Source organism: Schistocerca gregaria, chromosome 7, assembly GCF_023897955.1.
Source record: "Schistocerca gregaria isolate iqSchGreg1 chromosome 7, iqSchGreg1.2, whole genome shotgun sequence".
Taxonomy (NCBI): domain Eukaryota; kingdom Metazoa; phylum Arthropoda; class Insecta; order Orthoptera; family Acrididae; genus Schistocerca; species Schistocerca gregaria.
In genome coordinates, this window is record NC_064926.1 from 47925180 (window position 1) to 47948658 (window position 23479).

The 23479-nt window shown below is 42.7% G+C and overlaps 1 protein-coding gene across 1 annotated transcript in view; it reads right to left on the reverse strand.

Annotated features, from left to right (window-relative positions):
- Positions 1-23479, reverse strand: part of LOC126281890 (myrosinase 1-like) — a 50128-nt gene that overhangs the window by 20095 nt on the left and 6554 nt on the right. The window contains exons 3-6 of the mRNA XM_049981205.1: positions 16247-16381; positions 14648-14770; positions 14385-14568; positions 1545-1639 (exon numbers count right to left, since the gene is read on the reverse strand). Of these exons, the coding sequence (XP_049837162.1) occupies positions 1545-1639; positions 14385-14568; positions 14648-14770; positions 16247-16381 (537 nt within the window). The remainder of the gene's footprint in view (positions 1-1544; positions 1640-14384; positions 14569-14647; positions 14771-16246; positions 16382-23479) is intronic.

Below are 23479 nucleotides of genomic sequence, written 5' to 3' on the forward strand. Positions count from 1 at the left end.
ACCCGTAGCCATTCCCATGATGCAACACTGAAGACTCCCTGCTGGCCTGTGTATAGGGTGCTAGCTCCAAAGAAGCATTAGACTCAGCAATATTAGCCTCTTCCCCGAAGACGGCGCCAAGGTGGGCCGTTGAAATACTGAGTCAACTTGCCGTGAAGATCCGGCTGCAGAGGCCAGAAGACTAAGTTATTCCGCTGGGAAAGCTGACGAAATCACAATATACAGGGTTGTCGTAAGGTCTAGATCCATTTCTGATTGTAAGTAATAACGGATGTATTTACGTAATACATGATTATAATCATCTTATGTGATAGCATGGCCTGTTGTATTTTTCCGGAATAATCAAGAAGACTACTTATGATAGGAGAATGTGTGGCTGTTGTTAATGCATGATTGCGACATGCCTGACTGTGTAGTTTATCTTATCTAGAGGCTCAACAGGAGTTCAGTAGAAAATTTCATAAACAAACACTAACGAGAGCAGACATCCGGTTATTTGTTAACAAATTGGAAAGAAATGGCAACCTTCCCAATGAATCACACTTCGGGAGAACTCTAATTCCCCAAAAGACTATTCAGTTAATCAGAAAACCAATCCAAATGTAACCTATTGCATCAAAACGTCGTTTAAGCAAAGATTTAAACGTTGAATTTGACAGTTTAGACTTCACGCTAAAGAACAAATCGTGCCTTATAAATGCTTCACAAATTAGATAATGGAGATTATCCAGCTCTCAAAGATTTGTGTTTTAATTTGACAGAAGGTGCACACAATGAACTTCTCATGGACCACAGTTTGTTTACTAATGGCGCCACATTCCACATCTTCGCAAAAGGTAACAAATATAGCTGCCGTTAATGGGTAAGGATCCACCTCAAGTTAACATTGAACGGGAAAGAGACACAAGTAAAGTGAATTTGTGGTTTGAATTCACAAAGACTGTAGTTTATGAACCCATCATGTTTGCAGAAGAGACAGTTACCGGGCAGTTAAGGGCACATTGATCTTGATACGCTGGAGCAACTCCTATAACCTCAGTTCCAGCAAGAAAGCAGAGGCTGACACGGATGCAGCCCGTGATTTTGCTCTCATTGTAAGCGAGTACCTAAATCGAAGATTCACCTGAAGATGGAGAGGCAGAGGCTCAGCAAGGCTGTGACCATCACGTTCATCTGATTCCAAACTCTTGGATTTCTCCCCTTGGTACTTCAGAGTGTATTCAGGTTAGAAGAGTTAACCAAAATATTGATCCTCCCACGTGTGTGTCGCGAAAAGGCCATGAACGTGAAATAAGAGAGATTGAAGTTCAGGTGCCACCCTCCGCAAAGTAGCTTGCTGGGTGCAGATGTAGATGTATGGTGTGATAGTCCATAATTAGAACTTGGCAGCGACAGGCTTAAAGTTCTGAAATGTCCTCGGGCATTTAGACGAATGACTATACCAGAATATTTCAAAATAATTTTTCTCTCTGAAAGCCTGAAATCACACAACGGTCAACTTGTTTTCGAATTAGAAACACAGATGTAGCAGATACCGTACTTACATCAAACTGTAGCTGTCGGTCTGCGGCTTCCAAGTCTTCAGTCGAATTTGATGCCGGTTCACTTCCTCCGATACTCAGCGTGATTCCTACGCTGCCTGAAACAGATGGCCACTTAGATAATCACTGAAATATACTATGTAGGAATACTGAGTTTCGATCTCAGGTAAGCACCCTGATTTTTTCTCTTGCCCTTTTCACTTTTTTCTCCTCTCGCAGTATTTGTCAAAGTGAAAAATACCTGTACGAGATCGGTAGACGAATCCACTACTCCAGAGTAAAGCTCAGACCGATGCAGACCAAATCAACGAAAGGCACAAGCTGGGAGAACAGACCAAGGCATGGAATTCATGGATAGTCCTCTCTGTAAAAGTGGATCATGGACTGCGTCCAACAGCATTTATTCGAATATATATATATATATATATATATATATATATATATATATATATAGGGAACTGAGTGTGTATAGATCATATTCGAATAATATATATATATATATATATATATATATATATATATATATATATATATATATATATATATATATATATATAAGATCATATTCGAATAAATGCTGTTGGATGCAGTCCATGATCCACTTTTACAGAGAGGACTATCCATGAATTCCATGCCTTGGTCTGTTCTCCCAGCTTGTGCCTTTCGTTGACTTGGTCTGCATCTGTCTGACCTTTACGCCGAACATCCGAATATATATATATATATATATATATATATATATATATATATATATATATATATATATATATTCGGCAATATATGGATAGATCCAAAACTGCCACGTAGGAATATACTGGATATGCTTTTGAAGGCCCTCAAATCCAAGAAAATAAAGCTTTCAAATTATGTAAACACGCTTCGACTTTTACGGCGGAGACAGTGGTAAGCACACCGGTGTGTATCTTCAACTTCCTTCTTTAAAGATATTAATCGTGTCGTACTCCCAGTGCCCTTCAAAAATATTCATCATCAGAGAAGCAATAAAACAACCAACCCTTACATACGGCATATGGTAATGGCATATGTTCAGCTGCATCTACACTCCTGGAAATGGAAAAAAGAACACATTGACACCGGTGTGTCAGACCCACCATACTTGCTCCGGATACTGCGAGAGGACTGTACAAGCAATGATCACACGCACGGCACAGCGGACACACCAGGAACCGCGGTGTTGGCCGTCGAATGGCGCTAGCTGCGCAGCATTTGTGCACCGCCACCGTCAGTGTCAGCCAGTTTTCCGTGGCATACGGAGCTCCAGCGCAGTCTTTAACACTGGTAGCATGCCGCGACAGCGTGGACGTGAACCGTATGTGCAGTTGACGGACTTTGAGCGAGAGCGTATAGTGGGCATGCGGGAGGCCGGGTGGACGTACCGCCGAATTGCTCAACACGTGGGGCGTGAGGTCTCCACAGTACATCGATGTTGTCGCCAGTGGTCGGCGGAAGCTGCACGTGCCCGTCGACCTGGGACCGGACCGCAGCGACGCACGGATGCACGCCAAGACCGTAGGATCCTATGCAGTGCCGTAGGGGACCGCACCGCCACTTCCCAGCAAATTAGGGACACTGTTGCTCCTGGGGTATCGGCGAGGATCATTCGCAACCGTCTCCATGAAGATGGGCTACGGTCCCGCACACCGTTAGGCCGTCTTCCGCTCACGCCCCAACATCGTGCAGCCCGCCTCCAGGGGTGTCGCGACAGGCGTGAATGGAGGGACGAATGGAGACGTGTCGTCTTCAGCGATGAGAGTCGTTTCTGCCTTGGTGCCAATGATGGTCGTATGCGTATTTGGCGCCGTGCAGGTGAGCGCCACAATCAGGACTGCATACGACCGAGGCATACAGGGCCAACACCCGGCATCATGGTGTGGGGAGCGATCTCCTATACTGGCCGTATACCTCTGCTGATTTTCGAAGGGACACTGAATAGTGCATGGTACATCCAAACCGACATCGAACCCATCGTTCAACCGTTGCTAGACCGGCAAGGGAACTTGCTGTTCCAACAGGACAATGCACGTCCACATGCATCCCGTGCTACCCAACGTGCTCTAGAAGGTGTAAGTCAACTACCCTGGCCAGCAAGATCTCCGGATCTGTCCCCCATTGAGCATGTTTGGGACTGGATGAAGCGTCGTCTCACGCGGTCTGCACGTCCAGCACGAACGCTGGTCCAACTGAGGCGCCAGGTGGAAATGGCATGGCAAGCCGTTCCACAGGACTACATCCAGCATCTCTACGATCGTCTCCATGGGAGAATAGCAGCCTGCATTGCTGCGAAAGGTGGATATACACTGTACTAGTGCCGACATTGTGCATGCTCTCTTGCCTGTGTCTATGTGCCTGTGGTTCTGTCAGTGTGATCATGTGATGTATCTGACCCCAGGAATGTGTCAATAAAGTTTCCCCTTCCTGGGACAGTGAATTCTCGGTGTTCTTATTTCAATTTCCAGGAGTGTATAAGGACTGTCTTCAATTTGAAATTGCCATACATAGACCACTTGATTACTTGTGATGTCTGGAGCCATAGAAAACATCAGTGGGAAGAGATGTGGAATATGTCTCAACAAACGAAATGTGGAGATAATGCAGCATTACAACCTCAAATTCCTTCAAGAGCATTGTTTACAAGGACATACTTGGAGCGGTCAATGGTTCTACCATCATTCGACAGCAGTTTATCCACACATATTTTCCTCTACATACAAACCACTTTACCGGTTCTCATGTCTGTGAGTGTTATACTGAGTTGGAAACTGATGTAAATCACTTCTTCATCTCGTGTTTCAAATATGCCTGTGGAAGATTGGTATTTTTGAAAACCCTGATGAATGTCAGATACCGTCTCAGTGAGCATCTTCTATCTTGCTCAGTAAAGACGTTCGAATTTATAAAGTGAAACATTTACTCTGCAGCAGAGCGCACCCTGGTATTAAAATTCCTGACAGATTAGAGCTGTGTTGCGGACTGGGACACGAACTTGGGGCCCTTGCCTTTTGCAGGCAAGTGTTGTTCCAACTGAACTACCCAAGCATGACTCGCGACCAGTCATCACAGCTTTGGCTGTTAATCTGCTTAAAAGTATAGGAAAAATGTTCAGGTTGTAATGGTAGTCATATTTTCATTAATTATTAAGATATTGTGTGAAGTAATAACACAAAAATGCCTAATTTACTTATAATTCTATTTGTTAAAAATTTACTATGGAAAAAATGGTGACATCTTGAGCCTTTAAATCTGTAAATATACATTAATGTATTTTCTCCGCATCCCGTCTGGAATTTGCTGGTCTCCCATCGGGCGCCTCCCAAGATGGCGGATAGAGGAATGCTCACCAGATATGGTGGGTACTGGGAAAATAAAATACCCGGGGTGGACCAAAACTAGCAACTGCTGCCTTGTAGTATGATATTGGCTTATCAAAGGCTAAAGGAAGAAAACCTTGAGTAAAAATTACCTGGTCCTCCGGGTTGGGGGTTGTGCAGTTGGCCAGCTCCTCACTCACATAAAAACATAAAAATGCTAAAAAACCTAATAATATGCCTCGGAAAAATTGGAACTTTGGACGACGAACTGGCGATGAGAAACAGAAAATTATGTTTGGATGCTGGAATGTGCAAGGTATTTCCACTAAAATAAATTTACTACCTGCAGAACTTGACATGTTCAACATGGATGTGGTCGTACTCTCTGAAACAAAGAAGAAAGGCCAAGGAGAAGAAGAACTGGATAATTATGTACATATCCGGAGTGGGGTATCAAAAGCAGTAAGAGACAAAGCAGGAGTCTTCATTATGATAAAGAAATCATGGAAAGAAAGATTCACAAATTGAACATTCATCAATCAACGTATTATAACTGTTAAAATGACATTATTTGCTAGGGAAGTTGTGATTATTGGCGTATATGCACCCACGAACGACACAAAAGATAAGGAGAAGGATACATTTTGGGACACCCTCAGGGAGACTATTGAAAAAATCCCAAGACGAAAGGAACTGATTATCATGGGAGATCAGAATGGAAGGGTAGGAATTACAGAATCTTGTAGAATAGTAGGAAAACATGGAGAGGACGAATATAATGACAATGGAGAACGATTGATTGGAATTTGTGAACAATTTGATCTAAAAATTACCAACACATCTTTCAAACATAAGGACATTCATAAATATACTTGGCAAAAGAACACCAAAGAACTTCGGTCTATAATAGATTATATTATCATTAGGCAAACAAGTAGTTTCAAAGCAGTAGACGTCAGATCTTATAGAGGAGCCCAGTGTGAATCAGACCACTATCTAGTTAAAATGAAGTCTTTCTGGCCATGGAAGAATGCAGGGAGTGGTACAAGTAACATAAATAAAACGAACCAGACTGAGAAAGATGAAAATTTGCCTTTTAATATTGACAGCCTACAAGACGAAAGTATCAGAACACTCTTTGCGGCCAGTATGGAAAGGAAACTGGTTGAATCATTTGAAGGAAGTGCAGAGGAAATATATGACTATATAAAAGCTAATGTGAAAATCATAGCAACAGAGGTGTTGGGTACAAAAGATAGCAACCACGACCGTGCAGCAGATTGGTGGTCAGAGGAACTGGAGGTCCTCGTTAGAGAAAAACGAAATGCGTTCCTTCAGTCGTTGGATGATAAATCAGAAGAAACAAGATCAATATACAAGGAAAAGAAGAATGAAGTGATGAAAAAAATAAGGATGGCAAAAAATGAAGCATGGGAAAGAACACGTTTTAAGGTGAATAGCACATTAGGATTTGGGAGAGCAAAAGAAGCATGGTCAGTATTGAAAGGGCTTCGACAGGATACAAAAAGCAAAACTAATCTCCAACTGATAACACAAAAGGAATGGGAAGAGTATTTCCGAAAATTATTAAATGAGGAAAGAGAAGAATATCTAGAAGAAGGAACAGGGGAAGATAAAGGACATGAAGATGATGAGATCCAGATTTTAGAAAGTGAAGTACTTCAGGCGTTGAGAACAGGAAAGAATGGTAAATCACCGGGACCAGGCAATATCAATCAGTGTGCTCCCTGCCGCCGTTGGATAAGCAGCTGCTGCAGCAAGTCGTATAACCCTAGCTTACTTATTTGTTAGATAGTTTAATTAATTTCTTTGCGTGTTTTTGGGTACTTGCATTGTTTAATTCATATATTTCGGGCGTATTATAGTATTTGAGGGTTGTAGCATCGCGCCTTAGTACCTGAATAGTGCAAATTCGCGTAGTCGTCTGTCTTCTGTTTTTGTTGTGAACGGCCAGTGTCGGTTGGCCAGTCAGTGTGCTCCCTGCCGCCGTTGGATAAGCAGCTGCTGCAGCAAGTCGTATAACCCTAGCTTACTTATTTGTTAGATAGTTTAATTAATTTCTTTGCGTGTTTTTGGGTACTTGCATTGTTTAATTCACATATTTCGGGCGTATTATAGTATTTGACAGTTGTAGCATCGCGCTTTAGTGTTTACTTCGTAGATTCTTATTTAAATTGCGTGTGAGTTTCGTATAGGAGGTGCAATTTCGAGTTTTAGTTACTGTAATCGTAAATTCAGCAGATTGTAGCACAGTCGTTAGGCATTTGTACAGGTTAGTTGATACATTCTTTGTGTGTTCCGCTTGCGTTATCTAGGCACGGACTCGTGTTTCAGTAACTGTTGTTAAACATCGATTAGAATGGGCAGGGACTGCGATTGCTGTGTTCGGATGAGGGCTGACTTGGCATCCCTTCGCTCACAGCTGCAATCGGCGCTGACTTCGGTCGCGCAGCTTGAGGCTGTTGCCAATGGGCACCACTGTGGGGAGCCGGACTCGGGTATCACGGGGATGTCAACCGCATCCCGTCTGTCCCCAGATCGGTCTGCCGCTGTGGTTGCCCCGGTTGCTGCCCGCAGTGGGGCTGAGCCCTCGCCTGTGGTTGATTGGGAGGTCGTTCCAAGGCGTGGCAGGCAGCGAAAGGCGTCCCCGGAGGCTGATCAGAAAGCCTCCCCGGTGCGTCTGACAAACCGGTTTCAGGCACTGTCTCTGGCTGAGCCAGATGCAGCTGCCTGCCCTGTTTCAGAGGATCATTCTCAGCCTTCAAGGTCCGGGCAATCGCAGAGGGTGGGCTTATTGGTAGTTGGGAGCTCCAATGTTAGGCGCGTAATGGGGCCCCTTAGGGATATGGCGGCTAAGGAGGGGAAGAAATCCAGTGTGCACTCCGTGTGCATTCCGGGAGGAGTCATTCCTGATGTGGAAAGGGTCCTTCCGGATGCCATGAAGAGCACAGGGTGCAGCCAGCTGCAGGTGGTGGCACATGTCGGCACTAATGACGTGTGTCGCTTTGGATCTGAGGAAATTCTCTCTGGATTCCAGCGGCTATCTGATTTGGTGAAGGCTGCCGGTCTTGCTTACGAGATGAAGGCAGAGCTCACCATCTGCAGCATCGTTGACAGAACCGACTGCGGACCTTTGGTGCAGAGCCGGGTGGAGGGTCTGAATCAGAGGCTCAGACGGTTTTGCGACCGTATTGGCTGCAGATTCCTTGACTTGCGCCATAGGGTGGTGGGGTTTCGGGTTCCGCTGAATAGGTCAGGAGTTCACTACACTCAGCTGGCGGCTACACGGGTAGCGGAGGCTGTGTGGCGTGGACTGGGCGGTTTTTTAGGTTAGAAGGCCTCGGGAAAGTGCGGGATGGGCTGCAATGTCAAAGGGTGCTTGGCAATTACAGGACGTGCTTGGATCAAGGAACAGTCGGAATTATAGTTGTAAACTGTTGTAGTTGCGCTGGAAAAGTCCCTGAGCTTCAAGCGCTAATAGAAAGCACAGAAGCTGATATCGTTATAGGTACAGAAAGCTGGCTAAAGCCTGAAATAAGTTCTGCAGAAATTTTTACGAAGTCTCAGACGGTGTTCAGGAAAGATAGATTAGGCAGAATTGGTGGTGGAGTGTTGGTGTCTGTCAGTAGTGGTTTATCTTGTAGTGAAGTCGAAGTAGATACTCCGAGCGAATTGGTGTGGGTGGAAGTTATACTTAACAGCAGAATTAAGTTAATAATTGGCTCCTTCTACCGACCCCCAGACTCCGATGATACAGTTGCGGAACAGTTCAGAGAAAGTTTGAGTCTCGTAACAAATAAATACCCCACTCATACGGTTATAGTTGGTGGGGACTTCAACCTACCTTCGGTATGTTGGCAAAAATACTTGTTCAAAACCGGTGGTAGGCAGAAAACGTCTTCCGAGATTGTCCTAAATGCATTCTCCGAAAATTATTTAGAGCAGTTAGTCCACGAACCCACGCGAATTGTAAATGGTTGCGAAAACACACTTGACCTCTTGGCCACAAACAATCCAGAGCTGATAGAGAGCATCATGACTGATACAGGGATTAGTGATCACAAGGTCATTGTAGCTAGGCTCAATACCATTTCTTCCAAATCCATCAGAAACAAACGCAAAATAATTTTATTTAAAAAAGCGGATAAAGTGCCACTAGAAGCCTTCCTAAAAGACAATTTCCATTCCTTCCGAACTGACTATGCGAATGTAGACGAGATGTGGCTCAAATTCAAAGATATAGTAGCAACAGCAATTGAGATATTCATACCTCATAAATTGGTAAGAGATGGAACGGATCCCCCGTGGTACACAAAAAAGGTCCGAACGCTGTTGCAGAGGCAACGGAAAAAGCATGCGAAGTTCAGAAGAACGCGAAATCCTGAAGATGGGCTAAAATTTACAGACGCTCGAAATTTGGCACGTACTTCGATGCGAGATGCCTTTAATAGGTTCCACAACGAAACATTGTCTCGAAATTTGGTAGAAAACCCGAAGAAATTCTGGTCGTATGTAAAGTACACAAGCGGCAAGACGCAGTCAATACCTTCGCTGCGCAGTGCCGATGGTACTGTTATCGACGACTGTGCCGCTAAAGCGGAGTTATTGAACGCAGTTTTCCGAAATTCCTTCACCAGGGAAGACGAATGGAATTTTCCAGAATTTGAAACACGAACATCTGCTAGCATGAGTTTCTTAGAAGTAGATACCTTAGGGGTTGCGAAGCAACTCAAATCGCTTGATACGGGCAAGTCTTCAGGTCCAGATTGTATACCGATTAGGTTCCTTTCAGATTACGCTGATACTATAGCTCCCTACTTAGCACTCATATACAACCGCTCGCTCACCGATAGATCTGTACCTACAGATTGGAAAATTGCGCAGGTCGCACCATTGTTCAAGAAGGGTAGTAGGAGTAATCCATTTAACTACAGACCTATATCATTGACGTCGGTTTGCAGTAGGGTTTTGGAGCATATACTGTATTCAAACATTATGAATCACCTCGAAGGGAACGATTTATTGACACGTAATCAGCATGGCTTCAGAAAACATCGCTCTTGTGCAACGCAGCTAGCTCTTTATTCGCACGAAGTAATGGCCGCTATCGACAGGGGATCTCAAGTTGATTCCGTATTTCTAGATTTCCGGAAAGCTTTTGACACCGTTCCTCACAAGCGACTTCTAATCAAGCTGCGGAGCTATGGGGTATCGTCTCAGTTGTGCGACTGGATTCGTGATTTCCTGTCAGGAAGGTCGCAGTTCGTAGTAATAGACGGCAAATCATCGAGTAAAACTGAAGTGATATCAGGTGTTCCCCAGGGAAGCGTCCTGGGACCTCTACTGTTCCTGATCTATATAAATGACCTGGGTGACAATATGAGCAGTTCTCTTAGGTTGTTCGCAGATGATGCTGTAATTTACCGTCTAGTAAGGTCATCCGAAGACCAGTATCTGCTGCAAAGCGATTTAGAAAAGATTGCTGTATGGTGTGTCAGGTGGCAGTTGACGCTAAATAACGAAAAGTGTGAGATGATCCACATGAGTTCCAAAAGAAATCCGTTGGAATTCGATTACTCGATAAATAGTACAATTCTCAAGGCTGTCAATTCAACTAAGTACCTGGGTGTTAAAATTACGAACAACTTCAGTTGGAAGGACCACATAGATAATATTGTCGGGAAGGCGAGCCAAAGGTTGCGTTTCATTGGCAGGACACTTAGAAGATGCAACAAGTCCACTAAAGAGACACTGCACTCGATCGCCCTCTGTTTGAATATTGCTGCGCTGTGTGGGATCCTTACCAGGTGGGATTGACGGAGGACGTCGAAAGGGTGCAAAAAAGGGCAGCTCGTTTTGTAGTATCATGTAATAGGGGAGAGAGTGTGGCAGATATGATACGCGAGTTGAGATGGAAGTCATTAAAGCAAAGACGTTTTTCGTCGCGGCGAGACCTATTTACGAAATTTCAGTCACCAACTTTCTCTTCCGAATGCGAAAATAGTTTGTTGAGCCCAACCTACATAGGTAGGAATGATCATCAAAATAAAATAAGAGAAATCAGAGCTCGAACAGAAAGGTTTAGGTGTTCGTTTTTCCCGCTCGCTGTTCGGGAGTGGAACAGTAGAGAGATAGTATGATTGTGGTTCGATGAACCCTCTGCCAAGCACTTAAATGTGAATTGCAGAGTAGTCATGTAGATGTAGATGTAGATAGATGTAGAGTGTCTGAAATATGGTGGTGACAAAATTGTGAAACTGATAACACAGCTCTTCAACAAAATGATACATGGAAAGTCAGTACCCAACGAGATGAAGCTAGGTTACATTAATACAATATTTAAGAAAGGGGATCGCAAAATTTGTACCAACTGTCGAGGAATTTGTGTTACAAACACACTAATGAGAATTTTTACAAAAGTAATTAAAAACAAACTGGAAAAAAATTTTAGAACCCAAGAAGAACCATGTGGATTCACGGCTGGGAGGTCATGTGTAGACCATATTTTCACATTACGACAGATTTTGGAGAAACGTAGGGAAAAATAAAAAAATATAGGATTAATTTTCATAGATCTGGAAAAAGCGTATGACACTGTTCCCAGAAAATTGCTTTGGAGAACACTACATATGGCAAACATAAACCCTTCCTTTATTAAAATAATACAACAAATGTATAAAGATAACATTTGCCAAGTGAAAGTTGGTAATAAACTTTCACAGAAATTTAGAACAAGCAAATGCCTTTTGCAGGGCTGTCCCGTGTAACCATCATTATTTAAAATCTATATAGATATTAGCATTAGAACATGGTCTCGTAAATGCAATAGTATGGGATTAGAAATAAGAGATGGAGTTTACCTACACCATTTATTATTTGCTGATCATCAAGCAGTCGTAGCACAAGATGGGCAGGATGCTAACTATATGTGCAATCAACTAGCAATAGAATACAAAACTTGATTAATTACTAAAAAACAGAATACTTGACTAATGATTCAGATGAGCTATACATTGAAGGAAAGAAAATCAAAAAGATAAACACTTTCTGTTATTTGGGATCCACTTTAGAAATCGAGGGAAAATCAGAGTCAGAAATCAATAAAAGAATTAGTAGCGGACGGAGGGTCATGTGGATGCTTCACTCAGTATTATGGAGCAGGAATGTAATGAGCAGAACTAAAAAATTAATATACAAATCCATATTAGAGAGTGTGGTTCTCTATGGAACGGAGACCTGGACAATTAACATGAAACACATTAAAAAATTACAAGCTCTAGAGATGGACTTTTGGAGAAGATCGGCAAGAATCTCCAGGATAGAAAAGATAAGGAACACCGAAGTAATAAGGAGAATGGAAATAAAAGAAAGAATATATGACGTAATGGATAGGAAGAAATTACAGTGGTACGGGCATGTACGACGAATGGAGAAAACCAGAATACCAAAATTGAAACTGGAGTGGGAACCGGAGGGGAGAAGAAGAAGAGGACTCCCCATGACCACCTGGATCCAAAATGTACAGCACACAATGAGGAGAATGGGCGCAGAGGAAGAAGACACACCAGATCGAAACACCTGGAGAAATATTTTGAGAATATAGTTTAAGAACGGTTATTGTTTGTATAGTAATTTCCAAGTAAATTATTATGTTGGATATAAGCCTCTGTAATGAGGAAAACCTCAAAATAATAAAAATTTTCTCCACATACATACAATGGTTTGATACGCATTTGAGAGACGTCTTTGTATGTATAGGCCAAAATCTCCATTTTGCATGACGGACTGTATACGTCTTTAGGAAGTCACGTGTTTATATCATTGTACAAAACGATCAATGGATGAATAAAACTGGTATTATTATTATTATTATTATTATTATTATTATTATTATTATTATTATTATTGATGAAGATTATTATTATTCTTGAATAAGAACATGCAATTTTCTATAACTCGCCGCCAGCCATTAAAACTTAAACTAACAATAAAATTTAGTTTAGGAGTATCCTACGGATTTCTTTGTGCTCAGCTCCTTCTACTCCACTGATGAAATTCTTAGCAGAACCTCCTGATGTGTATATGGTACTAATTATATCAAACAATGAGTGTCATGTACAACCTGAATTCTATTCAAATTCAGAGCAGTAGTGCCATCATTGTAAATATGAGTTGTAAAATAATTTTTATATTTCACATCTACATCTACATCTACACACATACTCCACAATCCACCATACAGTGCGTGGTGGAGGATACCTCGTACCACAACTAGCATCTTCTCTCCCTGTTCCACTCCCAAACAGAACGAGGGAAAAATAACTGCCTATATGCCTCTGTACGAGCCCTAATCTCTCTTATCTTTGTGGTCTTTCCGTAGAATATAAGTTGGTGGCAGTAAAATTGTACTGCAGTCAGCCTCAAATGATGGTTCTCTAAATTTCCTCAGTAGCGATTCACGAAAAGAATGCCTCCTTTCCTCCAGAGACTCCCACCCGAGTTTCTGAAGCATTTTCGTAACACTCGCGTGATGATCTAACCTACCAGTAACAAATCCAGCATCCAGCCTCTGAATTGCTTCTACGTCCTCCCTCAATCCGACCTGATAGCGAACCCAAACGCTCGAGCAGTACTCAAGAATAGGTCGTATTAGTGTTTTATAAGCAGTCTCCTTTACAGGTGAACCACATCTTCCCAAAAGTCTACCAATTAGCCGAAGACGACTATCCGCCTTCCCAACAACTGCCATTACATGCTTGTCCCACTCCATATCGCTCTGCAATGTTACGCCCAAATATTTAATCGACGTGACTGTGTCAAGCGCTACACTACTAATGGAGTATTCAAACATTACGGGATTCTTTTTCCTATTCATCTGCATTAATTTACATTTATCTATATTTAGCTACGATTCTTTACACCAATCAGAAATCCTGTCCAAGTCATCTTGTATCCTCCTACAGTCAATCAACGACGACACCTTCCTGTACACCACAGCATCATCAGCAAACAGCTGCACATTGCTATCCACCCTATCCAAAAGATCATTTATGCAGATAGAAAACAACAGCGGACGTACCACACTTCCCTGAGGCACTCCAGATGATACCCTCACCTCCGATGGACACTCACCATCGAGGACAACGTACTGGGTTCTATTACTTAATGATACATAGCTACAGTGGCCTAAGAATTGCATGTGCAGCTCAGTGTATTGAAAATTTATAAGGGTTATAATAAATTTGATATTACCTTATAAGTAAAACACGTTTACGACTTTTGCGCTATTGCACATCCATGAGAAGTATTTAACTTGAGATCTTATTAGATATATTAACATGGTTTTTCTTCGAAAATATTTTTTGCGTAATATTGTTTTCTGACGTGTTCCGCTTCCTGGAGGACCCCTTCAGTGTGGATATATTGAAACGAAATGTACATCTAACCTTTATTCAGTGTACCAGGCAAAGCGTGGCGATGTATAAAAGCATACCATTTTGCGTGGCCCTGTACTGTTCGTCGTACAGGCGGTAGACGAGTCCATGGGCCCTGATCACAGTGTGGGAGGCCAGGTAGTCGCCGATGCCTGGCGCGTTCTGCGAGGGCGCCTGACCGCCAGAAGAGGCGTAGCCACTGGTGAAGACTGCCGGCTCGTTGAACGTGATCCACCACTTCACCTGAAGAACCACGGCTATCAGGCATGTGTCTCAACAGGAAGAAACCCATGTGATAAATAGTGGAGGCATCGGTACTCACTCTGTCGCCAAAGTTGTCAAACAGCACCCGAGCGTACTCCACGAAGTAATCGGCAAGGAGCGGGTTTGGCCATCCGCCGATGTATTGCAGCGCTTGCGGTAGGTCCCAGTGATACATCGTCACCTGCGCAGCATATGCTTCATCATTAAATTTATATTTTCAGTCTCATAGCATATCATATTTTGATTGCGTTTCTCCAGTCATAATTGAATTGTACTGTCGAACTATTGTTAAAGTAACCAAGGCTTACTGCACGATGAAGATCGTGTATTAGTCTTAGGACAAGATTTTGTGGAACGCAATCATCACTTGTAGATACACTGACATCCCACAAACAACTAGCAAATAAGACTTGTAATATATGTTGTTGTTGTTGTTGTGGTCTTCAGTCCTGAGACTGGTTTGATGCAGCTCTCCGTGCTACTCTATCCTGTGCAAGCTTCTTCATCTCCCAGTACCTACTATGACCTACATCCTTCCTTATCTGTTCAGTGTATTCATCTCTTGGTCTCCCTCTACGATTTTTACCCTCCACACTGCCCTCCAATACTAAATTGGTGATCCCTTGATGCCTCAGAACATGTCCTACCAACCGATCTCTTCTTCTAGTCAACTTGTGCCACAAACTCCTCTTCTCCCCAATCCTATTCAATACTTTCTCATTAGTTATGCGATCTACCCATCTAATCTTCAGCATTCTTCTGTAGCACCACATTTCTAAAGCTTCCATTCTCTTCTTGTCCGAACTATTTATCGTCCATGTTTCACTTCCATACGTGGCCATACTCCATACAAACACTTTCAGAAAAGACTTCCTGACACTTAAATCTATACTCGATGTTAACAAATTTCTCTTCTTCAGAAACGCTTTCCTTGCCATGGCCAGTCTACATGTTATATCCTTCTACTTCGACCATCATGTTATTTTGCTCCCCAAATAGCAAAACTCCTTTACTATTTTGTCTCATTTCCTAATCTAATTCCCTCAGCATCACCCGACGTAATTCTACTACATTCCATTATCCTCGTTTTGCTTTTGTTTATGTTCATCTTATATACTCCTCCCAAGACACTGTCCATTCCATTCATCTGCTCTTCCAAGTCCTTTGCTGTCTCTGACAGAATTACAATGTCATCGGCGAACCTCAAAATTTTTCTTTCTTCTCCATGGATTTTAATACCTACTCCGAGTTTTTCTTTTGTTTCCTTTACTGCTTGCTAAATATACAGACTGAATGGCATTTGGGAGAGGCTACAACCCTGTCTCACTCCCTTCCCAACCACTGCTTCCGTTTCATGTCCCTCGACTCTTATAACTGCCATCTGCTTTCTGTGCAAATTGTAAATAGCCTTTCGCTCCCTGTATTTTACCCCTGCCGTAATATATGTTAACGTATTTATGACTTGGTTTGCAAGACTTTCCGAGACCAACCACGTAAGAAATTCTGAGTATAGTTGAGCATGAAACTAGAGTAGACTTCTTTCATTTTCAGTGCAAGTTCACGTGAGCATATACACTTTGCCCCGTTTATGAGTTCTTGTTTACACACCAGCAACGTTTTGTTTGCTCAGTCCTATACCTATGTGTGTCCCTCTTACCATGGGCTGGATTCCGTTTGCTAGCAGCTCGTCGATGAGGTTGTTGTAGTAGTCGATGCCTGGCTGGTTGATGACGTCAAGGTCTCCAGTGGGCAGGATTCGCGACCAGGAGATGGAGAAGCGGTACACGTCCGCCTGTTAGAAAATTAGTAGAATAATGTAAGCTACATCGTGAAGCCAGCACCACTATTCCTGAATACTAAACTGAAAGAGTACGGGAACGGTCTATTAACTACACCGTATGTGTCATTCAAGAGTTGTTCTGCAATGTACAATAAACCGTAATATGTGGAAAGTAAAGGTAAATACTGTGTTGAGAGTAATACATACACGTCATTGTGAGTTAGAGTATGATATAGAGGTTTGCAATGAATGGGTGTAGTTCTAATTCGAGTGCTGAAATTATCGAAATATCACCGAAAGGAGCTATTTTATTAGACAAAATTAGAGAGAATCATTTTTCAAAATTCTGCAGTAAAATTAAGAGAAGTAGTAAGTACACTACTGATCCTTAAAGTTGCAACACCAGGAAGGACAGCAGAACACGAAATTTTACGTATTGTGAATATACAGCAAAGCAGGAATGATACATTATTAAATTTGTAGATGATTTGGATGAATACAGATGAGAAAATTTGCCCACTGAGCTGACACTACAGGCAGCAACATTGATTCTAGCCTGGTTAGGGCATACAGTTGACATAATCTTGGATCATGTCATTTCATTCTGTCTCAGCCTTACGCTAACTTCATTTCACAGATTTGTGAGTGCTGGTCTGCTAGTCTCTCAACATCCCACGATCAGATGACTTCGGTAGGTGAAAGATCTCAGGAATGTGCTGGCACATGAAACATCTGAATAATCTTTGTGTGGAGTTAATAGTATCAGAGTTGTCACAGGGTCTTTTTCTGGTGGTCGCTCGAAATCACACACTGATCTTCAGGTGGCAAGCCAGCGCGTACGACTTGTGGTATGCAATGATTCCAAGGAGGTTGCATGCTCTGCCACAGCGAAGAGAAGTGGCAACACTCCCTGTTGAGTCATGAATGACATCAGGTGACAGGTTAGCCACACGCACAGGTAGAAAACAGCCAGCTCTTTCTTTTGACAGTTAGGCACTTGGCGCTCTGGGCCACAACCAAAGACAGCCTACAGACGCCCAGGGACCCCTTGGAATCACCCACGAGGCAGCCCGATATGTATGGCACTAATTGAAACACCGACAGCATCAGATTTCGCAGTGGCGTGTAGGCCAGCGACTAGTGGAGCTATTACCTAGACGTGGGTGAAGCTCGGTGACTCCTCTGCTTGCACAGACTACGTCTCAGGGCTAGTAACAGTCGAAGGCAACATACTGCTTTGTCTGGGCTGCGAGTGTTTATCGTACCTTTGCCCAGTTTTCATCTGACTTCATCCCACTTCTGCTACAGAGGGACTGAGGCAATGTGACATCAGGTGTGGCCTGATATAATGGAATTTGCCTCTGTGGCAGACTGAAATCTTGTACCATGCCACCTCAGCAATTTTCCAACCCTGGCAGAAAAATTACTTGCATAACTAGCTGGCCCATCTGATTACGAGTTGTGAACTCTGCCACAGGAGTGTTGGCATAACACTCCTTCCCCCTTTAGAAGATTTGGTCCATCAAATCCCAGCTTGCTGGTAAATCTGTGGTGTGTTAGAAACTACAGTGAACTGTTACATTTTTCTGTACACTTATTCACACTTTACTACCAAATGTCTTTCTTCTTAGTCCATTATAGCTAATATTCTACAGAGACATTACACTCACGTCTACTTAAACACTAGGGGTGAGTCACTCCGTTGGTTTACAATGAACTGTGAGTTTGGAGGCACTGTACACAAACAAAGATTGTGTAAGCAAGGACAAGGATTACGACGGCGCCTAAACACAAGGATCCTATCTCTATGACTTGTTTTGGTATCTCCTGTGGTGCTGTTATGTTGGAATATTATTTCTGTGCTAAGAGCCCACGCCAAGAGCTGAGTAAGGTTTGACTCAAGGTAGCAGACAAAAAGGTCAAGATCCTAAGAGTAGTACTTCCAAAAGGACTGTTAGGCAGTAGCGCAAATGTTAAGTTTGAAGCTATAATCACTGTTATTGTTGCCAGAAGCCGAGAAGTTGGTACTGAGATACCACATTGCATACCATTTGGTAGTAACTCATTGCCTCACAGCTCTACACATTCTGCGTCTTTTGACTGCTCTTGTTCATAACTGTTGCTGTTCATAACATAGCTGTACCACATATAGAGTACACCAAGTCAAGTCCAACCTTCTGAAAATAAGGTTGTGTATCATGAGGATCACTCCGCACCAGTCCCTCCTAGAACTGACAGTTTGGACTAGTGTTGATGGTCGCACAGTAATTTCATCTCTCTGACATCACTCCAATTCGTCTCTTGACATTAATGTATCTTTGTTCTCATCTTGTGTAATCCCAAAATTTCTTCACTCTGACTTTTACAAATTTTCTAAAATTACTCCACTTTATAGGCTTCCAAGAAACTCACATCTGGCACTGGTATCTCCTAGTGTTACATATATTAACACTTGGAGGTTTTTGCAGTCAGTGTTGACGCCCATGTTGTGAGATGGCTATGTTTCATCAGAATTTTTTCTTCGAGAGGTATAACCAATTACAGTGCAGTTGGCAGCTCCTCACATGCCTGTTGCAGACCATCCTGAAATTGAGTCAGTGTTAGCAGGGTAGAAGTTAACTGTCCATGGTGTATCACTTGCTGTAGGTTAGCTGCTTTATGCAAGTATCCCGAACACTATTGGCAAAGAAATACAACAGACTTGCCATGTCCAAACAAGTGTCTAATATGTCTAACCAGACTTGTACCTTGCTCACACCACTATTCATCAAAGTGGTCGTTGTCCTTAACTTATGAATGTACAGTAACTGTGTTTCATCAATTCTGATATAAAATTGGTGCCCTGGTCCATTATTAACGTTTCTGAACACCGATCCCCAACAAGGAACTGTTTACCATGAACTACTGTATAAGATTACTGAGTTGGAATAGGTGACATTTGCACATTACATAAAAAAATGTTCTACTATAGTCACACTATTGCAAGTCCCTGCCAGTATGTAAGCAAACAGACTCAAGATATCCATACCAATCATTTTAGCCTCCGTTAATCTCTGAAGTGGAATAGTCAGCTCAATGTGTACACAGCTCTTCAGATACTGTGCCACATCCTTTTAACACATACAATATCAGAACTGTTTGGCCACATGCCATTCCATGGTTCTCTGACCGTCATGCCTTGATAACATATGATCATGTACATGGCTTGACACCTCCCCATGCATCATTTCCGGAGCCATAACATGTATCTTTTCGCATACTACATTGTGGAACTGTCACTGCATTGTAGAGAGTTTACAGTCTTCATCAGCTATTTCCTCTGACTGACACTCCACAATGGTATGACCCACTCTCTGTAAAAAATAAACCATCCAGCAGAGACCATCTGCATTCATGTGACTCTTCTAAGGTCGATGGACTATCTCGAATTCGCTAAGCTTCAGTGCCCATTGCGATTTCTGCCTCATAGATCAATCAACCACAGCAGCGATTAATAGAGACATGATCCATTATTAGAATAAATTTTCTACCATACAGATATCAGTGGAAATATGTTACACCATAAATGGGGTTTTAACAGTTTCTTTCTTCATAGTAGAATAATTCCTCTTTACTTAGCTAATGTGAGGCATAGAATATCGGTTGCCCCACTCCAATTACTTCGTGAGTTAATACACAGCAAAGCACATAATTATTTGCATCACAAATCAATATGGACTTTTTTCCTAAGTTTGGAATGATTAACACCTGTCTAGTGGTAACAATTCTTTCAGTCCTTTGAACATGTCTTCATACTCTGATTTCATTGGAATTTTATTGTGCACTTCTTTCAATAAGTATGTGAGAAATTTCTGCAAGTTTTGGGATAAGCTTTGTTGACTAACTCGCAAAATGTAAACATGAGTGTAAATGTTTACCTGTGTGAAGTGTATGGAAACCTTATTTAGCATTCAATAATGTAGAATCAATCCAAACTCTATCACAACTAATCATATGGCCCATATACTGTATTTTTTGTAATCTGAAGTGAGACTTCTTTAGTGGTAAGTGTGCTGCATGCAACATCTGGAACATTTCTTTTAGTCATAGCACAGGCTATCCTTTGCAAAGACAATTATGTCTTCCAAATACACCTCACACTGCCTTTGTTTTAATCCCTACAAAACTTCATATAACAATTGTTGAAATGTAATTGGTGCATTCTTCAACCCAAACAGCAGACAGTGATACTAGTAGTGTCGTCAGCGATATATAAATTCCGGTTTTGGTCAGTCCTCCAGAGCTGCTTCCAACTCCCCAGATTCACGGTGGGAAAGTATGTACGCTGCCCCAAATTGCCATAGGTTTCTTTTATATTTGGTACTGGATATGTGTCCTCCCCCCATGAACCATGGACCTTGCCGTTGGTGGGGAGGCTTGCGTGCCTCAGCGATACAGGTAGCCGTATCGTAGGTGCAACCACAACGGAGGGGTATCTGTTGAGAGGCCAGACAAACGTGTGGTTCCTGAAGAGGGGCAGCAGCCATTTCAGTAGTTGCAAGGGCAACAGTCTGGATGATTGACTGACCTGGCCTTGTAACAATAACCAAAACGGCCTTGCTGTGCTGGTACTGTGAACGGCTGAAAGCAAGGGGAAACTACGGCCGTAATTTTTCCCAAGGGCATGCAGCTTTACTGTATAGCATGGAGAGGTGCATCAAACCAGTCTCAGGACTGAAGACCACAACAACAACAACAACAACATGTGTCCTTAATCAGAAGACTCATAAGATATCTGCAGTCACATCTGAAATGCTAAGCTTTGGTTCTGTCAATACCTTTTTTCCCTGTGCTCGCCAAAGATTACAACTTTCCTCGATAATACTGTTCTGTGGGTTATGAGGTAGAGGTGTCACGAGACACACTGACCAGTCCCCAGTTTGGATTCTTCGTTGTCTTACTGGTGGCACTGGCGAAGCCAAAGAAAGGTTAAACATGTCTTCAAACTCCAACAAAATTCCTCAACTGATAATTTTTCCATTCCTTTTGAATGTTTTATTTTCTTCCATAATTATACTGGTGACTTTTTTATAATTTGCGTCCGAATTCATCTTATCGGTAATATCTTCCTCAAGAATTTCCTAATTGGCGACCATGAAATCTGTGACAAGTCCATGTCTTCAGATTATCTAATTTTATGGACACCACCTGCTCACTATCTACCTTCTACATCTACAACTATTCTTCCTCGTACGACGATGCCGTAAGCCTCTCCAAGGCTGTCGAATATATGAGCATTCCTTAATTCTTCATGATACATCACATACGTTTTCGCATCTCCTACTTAACATAATTTAGCCATATGTAACAAGTGTGCCTCTGATCATAAATTCAGCTCCAGAGTTGTCCAAAGGTTATTCGCAAGTGTCAACACAGCCTCTCCTGCTTTACTCAAAAAGACGTGGTAGCTGCACTAGTTTCTAGGAGGGATACTGACAAGTTGTACAAGGCTCTGGTCTCTCGTAATCACTCTAACTTCTTGTGCTAGTCTACATTATCTGCCCTCATCCGAGGTACTTGCTCAGACTGAACCGCTCTGTAGTGGTGACCCCTTGTTCCCTGCATTTACTCATTTCAAAGCATGTGTATACAACAACAGGACAAAATAGAAGGATAAATACAGGAAAAACATATTACTCATATCACGTCACAATTTTGCCTGCTGCTGTTGCTTAATCCCTACATGTGAATACTAATCATGCACACTCTCTGCATTCTTCAGCAAACTGCAGAGGGGTTTTGTATTTGAAACAGGACACTGCTGAAAATTGAGTGAATGGGGAACTATGCTCCAGGAAATTGCACTTCCACACCTAACTAGGCACAAACCAGTATATCTTCCTCTAGTATTTTCTACCTATTCAAATCAGTGCTTAGTTAATTTTCACGACTCACTCTTTTAACGTAACTCTCCAATGTAATTGCTTCCCTATAGTCAATCACTGGAGCAAATAAAATCAGTTTGCCCTCATTCATCCCACTAAAACGATGATGTAGAATGCTTACACACACGTCGATGGCTGTAATGGGCTATTTCTGACAGCAGTCTAAAAGTGTCAGAGTTGTGGAGACTGTTATATATCTGGATGATCGACTGTAGATGCCATGCAAGATATAAGGTGCGTACTACCAGTTTCTTGGAAGAACTCAATTAGCAATTAAAGTCTTTATGCACTGTGACTCTCGCACAACGGCTGCTGGTGGCAAATCTAACTCATGCGTTGAAGCCCAGGTGGCCATGGTAATCTCAGCAAAACACAATGCTCAGGATGCTGCAGGCGAGGACGTCGTGTCTGTGCGGTACCTCAGCGAAGAACAGTGACAAGACACGATGCTGGGTCATGACTGACGTCAGGCACCTGGCAAGTCACAGGCATACATATAGAGCAGCCAGCCACTTCTGTGGGCAATCACGTGTGTGCTGCAACGGGCCCAAACCCAAGACCCATGGAGACACACTGAGGTCGGCTGGCGTCACCCAGGAGATGGCCTCGGCTGGCTGGTACTACTTCAGGCACCACAGCACCACGTCCAACAGCAGCCCCTAGGCCAGCAGGTAGCAGACATAGTGGGTAGGTGTAGGCTAGGCTGCATGATCTGTCACTGGTGCGGAGTACACCTTGGTGTTGGCAGCAGTCGAGGACAACATACTGCTAGGTCTGGGCTGGTGGTAGGTTTGCCGAAATTTGTTATGGCCAGTTCCCACCTGCCGTGTGTAGGGACCATGGCACATCAGACCACAGAATGAGGTAATTATTCTCGCCACTGTGGCTAGCTGAGGTCTTGCCTCAGCAATATTCCAGCACTGGAAGCGAAGCTAACTAGCCGCTAACTGTCGTATCTGACCAAGGCTTACGAAGCTGTCTGGAGGGGTGTTGCTTTAGCAGGAAGTGTCACGATAGTTTGAGAAACATGCAATCTTTTATTATCTATGTGAAATATGTCACACAGTCCTCGGAAATTGTCCAAAACTAAGGCCCTTAACAAATCAGAAGGTAAAGGCTACTATCTGTACTAACGCCTCTATGAACCGGAAGCGTACCAATACCTCATACCGTCACATCAGGTGCT